General features: G+C 36.6%; 1 protein-coding gene across 1 annotated transcript in view; it reads left to right on the forward strand.

Moving 5' to 3' along the window:
- Positions 1-1059: 1059 nt before the first annotated feature.
- Positions 1060-3999, forward strand: part of LOC107600469 (N-acetyl-beta-glucosaminyl-glycoprotein 4-beta-N-acetylgalactosaminyltransferase 1-like) — a 53777-nt gene continuing 50837 nt past the window's right edge. Inside the window, exons 1-3 of the mRNA XM_016292375.1 lie at positions 1060-1065; positions 2363-2458; positions 2800-2890. Coding sequence (XP_016147861.1) covers positions 1060-1065; positions 2363-2458; positions 2800-2890 — 193 coding nt within the window. The remainder of the gene's footprint in view (positions 1066-2362; positions 2459-2799; positions 2891-3999) is intronic.

Genomic DNA, 3999 nt, shown 5'->3' on the forward strand with positions numbered 1-3999 from the left:
CCGTGAAGAGAACACCTCTCCAAAGTGCCAGACGCCATCGAATGTGAGCATTTGCCCACTCAAGTCGGTTACGACGACGCACTGCAGTCAGGTTGAGACACCTATGAGAACGACGAGCATGCAGATGAGCTTCCCTGAGACGGTTTCTGACAGTTTGTGCAGAAATTCTTTGGTTATGCAAACCGATTGTTACAGCAGCTGTCCAGGTGGCTGGTCTCAGACGATCTTGGAGGTGCAGATGCTGGATGTGGAGGTCCTGGGCTAGTGTGGTTACACGTGGTCTGCGGTTGTGAGGCCGGTTGGATGTACTGCCAAATTCTCTGAAACGCCTTTGGAGACGGCTTATGGTAGAGAAATGAACATTCAATTCACGGGCGACAGCTCTGGTGGACATTCCTGCAGTCAGCACACTCCCTCAACACTTGCTACATCTGTGGCATTGTGCTGTGTGATAAAACTGCATATTTTAGAGTGGCCTTTTGTGGCCAGCCTAAGGCACACCCGTGCAATAATCATGCTGTCTAATCAGCATCTTGATATGCCACACCTGTGAGGTGGATGGATTATCTCGGCAAAGGAGAAGTGCTCACTAACACAGATTTAGACAGATTTGTGAACAATATGTGAGAGAAATAGGCCTTTTGTGTGCATAAAAAAAAAGAAAAAATGGGGCAAAAATAAAAGTGTTGCGTTTATAATTTTGTTCAGTGTAGTTTACATTGCAACTGATGTTAAGGAATTTAAAGGAAGTTCACTCAAAAATTAAAATTTGCTGAAAATGGGGGGCAAAAATAAAAGTGTTGCGTTTATAATTTTGTTCAGTGTAGTTTACATTGCAACTGATGTTAAGGAATTTAAAGGAAGTTCACTCAAAAATTAAAATTTGCTGAAAATTTACTTAGCCTCAGGCCATCCAAGATGTTTCTTCATTGGAACAGATTTGAAGAAATTTAGCATTGCATCATTTGTTCACCAATGGATCCTCTGAAGTGAATGGTTGCTGTCAGAATGAGAGTCCAAACAGCTAATTAAAACAAACTCATGTACATCTTGGATGGCATGAAGGTGACTAAATTTTGAGCACATTTTCATTTTTGGGTGAACTATTCCTTTACAATCAAAGAGGACTTCATAACTGGAGAAAGGCATCCTTAAGCATTTTTATTCCCATTCTCTCAATGTTGTGTCGGAGAAAGATGCTTTTTGCCCCATATGGTGTAGTTATGGCATTTACCATTACGTGACCAACTGGACCATTATAACCAGCCAAACCTTGACCTTTTGGTTAAAATCTGCACTGTTACTTTAGAAATGCTTATACCGACGTTGAAATCAGAAATGTATAGTTAAGTTACAGTTTGCTCTAAACGAACTGATCGCTGTCTTGCCTTTGTGGTAGTGGCATATTCAGATATGTTTGTTGTCAGGCTGTCCTGTGCATAATCTGGGTCTGTGTGAAGGCCTGGGGCCCTGTTCTCACCTCTGAATCAAGTGTTAATTGAGCCACCTGTGCTATATTTATAGACATCCCATTTATGGGCTTATGAGTTTATTGTAGCATTAAATTGTGAATTGCATGATATAAATCCCTTTTTCAGTTGCATTATTGAGAATTGTGACCACAAACTTTATTTTGTCTATTTTGTTCACACCATAGTTGCAAAAAGTACAGAGTATACATAATTAAAAAATTTTTTAAATAAAATACAGAGTATACATTTACAGCAAATGTGCCATGTACAGATATTCTTGGTGAAAAAACCCTTGACCAAAGAAGAAAGAAAAGAAATTAACAACAGTAATTAATTTCCTTCATCTAACATGTCTTGTGCATATTTTTTATTTAGCGTGCAGGAGGACCCCCACCTAAATCTAATATAGCACTTTTTTATTTAATAAAACAAAATAAATTTCATAATGAAATGAATGCCATTAGGATTTGGATTTAGTTAAGATAGAGGTCATTGTCCCTGTTTTGAGTGGTGTTTGACATGTATTTACATTTATGCATTTAACAGATGCTTTTATTAAAAGCCGCTTAAAGGTACAGGAACATAAGCAATTCATCACATAGCCTGCAGTATTAATATACAATACCAGGTTTATTAGAATCTAGATAAGGAAATGAGCTAGAGCAGAGGAGAAATGCAAAGAAGAAAAAAGAGGAAGTGTTTTGATTTAAATAATAGATTGACACTTTGGATAGACAATAAATTGAATATTGTTATAATATAGTTCATATTTTATTTATTTTGTGAAATGCTACTTTTTTTTAATCTCGGGACAATTGATTTTTCCTTCATATTAATGCTGGTTGAACATGAAGTAAAGGGTGATTCTCTCTCTTTTTGTTCTCTGTCAGTATAAAGGTCAGGCCAATCTGCATGTGTTTGAAGACTGGTGTGGCTCATCTATCTCCCAGCTCAGGAAGAATCTTCATTTTCCTCTCTACCCACATGTAAGACCAGACATTGAAAGAAAGAGTTTGATAGAATAATTCAGATTAACCTGCTTGTTTTACTTATGAAATGTATTCTGGATACTCTAGGCGGTATCTCATTTGTAGTATTTTCATTAACAAATCCTAAATGTTGGCCTAATATTTCCAAGATATTGTGCAGACAGAACTAATATCTGTTATTTTCACCTCTGCATTATCACTAAAACAGTGTTTTGAAGCTGTCTGATTATTCTACTTAGAAGCCATTTTGAGGTGTGATTCTGTGAATTAGTGTTAGTGTCTTGGGTTTAAGAGTGAAAAGGCCTACAGATGCTTTTATATTTTATTCTTCCCCACAGACCAGGACCACCGTGAAGAAAATTGCTGTGGCTCCAAAATGGAAGAATTATGCCCTTAGAATCTTTGGATTCATTCATCCTTACAAAGATGGTTAGTGTAATTTATCAAAGGTTACTGTTGCATAAAAATATAGTACAAAGTTATTGTTTTACGAAAACTGTTTATGAACCCTTTGAAATATTATGGGATTTTTCTCTCATCATAATTTTAATCAAACAATGCTCATTTAAAGAGATAGTTCACCCAAAAAAATGAAAATTTTATGTTTATCTGCTTACCCCCAGGGCATCCAAGATGTAGGTGACTTTGTTTCTTCAGTAGAACACAAACGAAGATTTTTAACTCAAACCGTTGCAGTCTGTCAGTCATATAATGGAAGTGAATGGGAATCACGGCTTTGAGAGTAAAAAAAAACATACACAAACAAAACCAGATTAAACCCTATGGCTCGTGACGATACATTGCTGTGTAAAGACACGAAACGATCGGTCTGTGCAAGAAACTGAACAGTATTTATATAATTTTTTATCTCTTATACACTGCAATGTCCAACATCCGCAGGGTTTAATTTGGTTTTGTTTGTGTATGTTTTTTTGACTCTCAAAGCCGTGATTCCTATTCACCTCCATTATATGACTGACAGTCTGCAACGGTTTGAGTTAAAAATCTTCGTTTGTGTTCTACTGAAGAAACAAAGTCAACTACATCTTGGATGCCCTGGGGGTAAGCAGATGAACATCAAATTTTAATTTTTGGGTGAACTAACCCTTTAATTTCTAGTGCCTAATAAAATGGACAATATGTTACGCCATTGTTGTGTATTCATGTCCAGGTTCAGTAACAAACCAGTCTGTCCTATAGTGTGTAAAAATAGTTTATAATCAAATTGACTCTTGGCTTGAGATAGCCTGAACATCCTAATTTAAAATAGATGGACTGAATATGATACTGTCATTCTAAAACAGTTTCTTCCATCAAAGCACCATGTGGTTGATTTTCACATTTTTGCATCAATGTCATGCTACATGATTCAGCTTGTTATAAGTTTAGGATCATAAACAGATGGCTTGATATTTAGCTGTAGCATTTTATGATACAACTTGGACTCCATTGGTCCCTCAGGGATCTCAAGCCATTCAGGTCATAGCATAGCATATCCAAATTATTATATTGCCTCCAGCCACAGCTGATTGTATTTT

Source organism: Sinocyclocheilus grahami, unplaced genomic scaffold (genome assembly GCF_001515645.1).
Source record: "Sinocyclocheilus grahami isolate Dianchi unplaced genomic scaffold, SAMN03320097.WGS_v1.1 scaffold284.1, whole genome shotgun sequence".
Classification (NCBI taxonomy): Eukaryota; Metazoa; Chordata; class Actinopteri; order Cypriniformes; family Cyprinidae; genus Sinocyclocheilus; species Sinocyclocheilus grahami.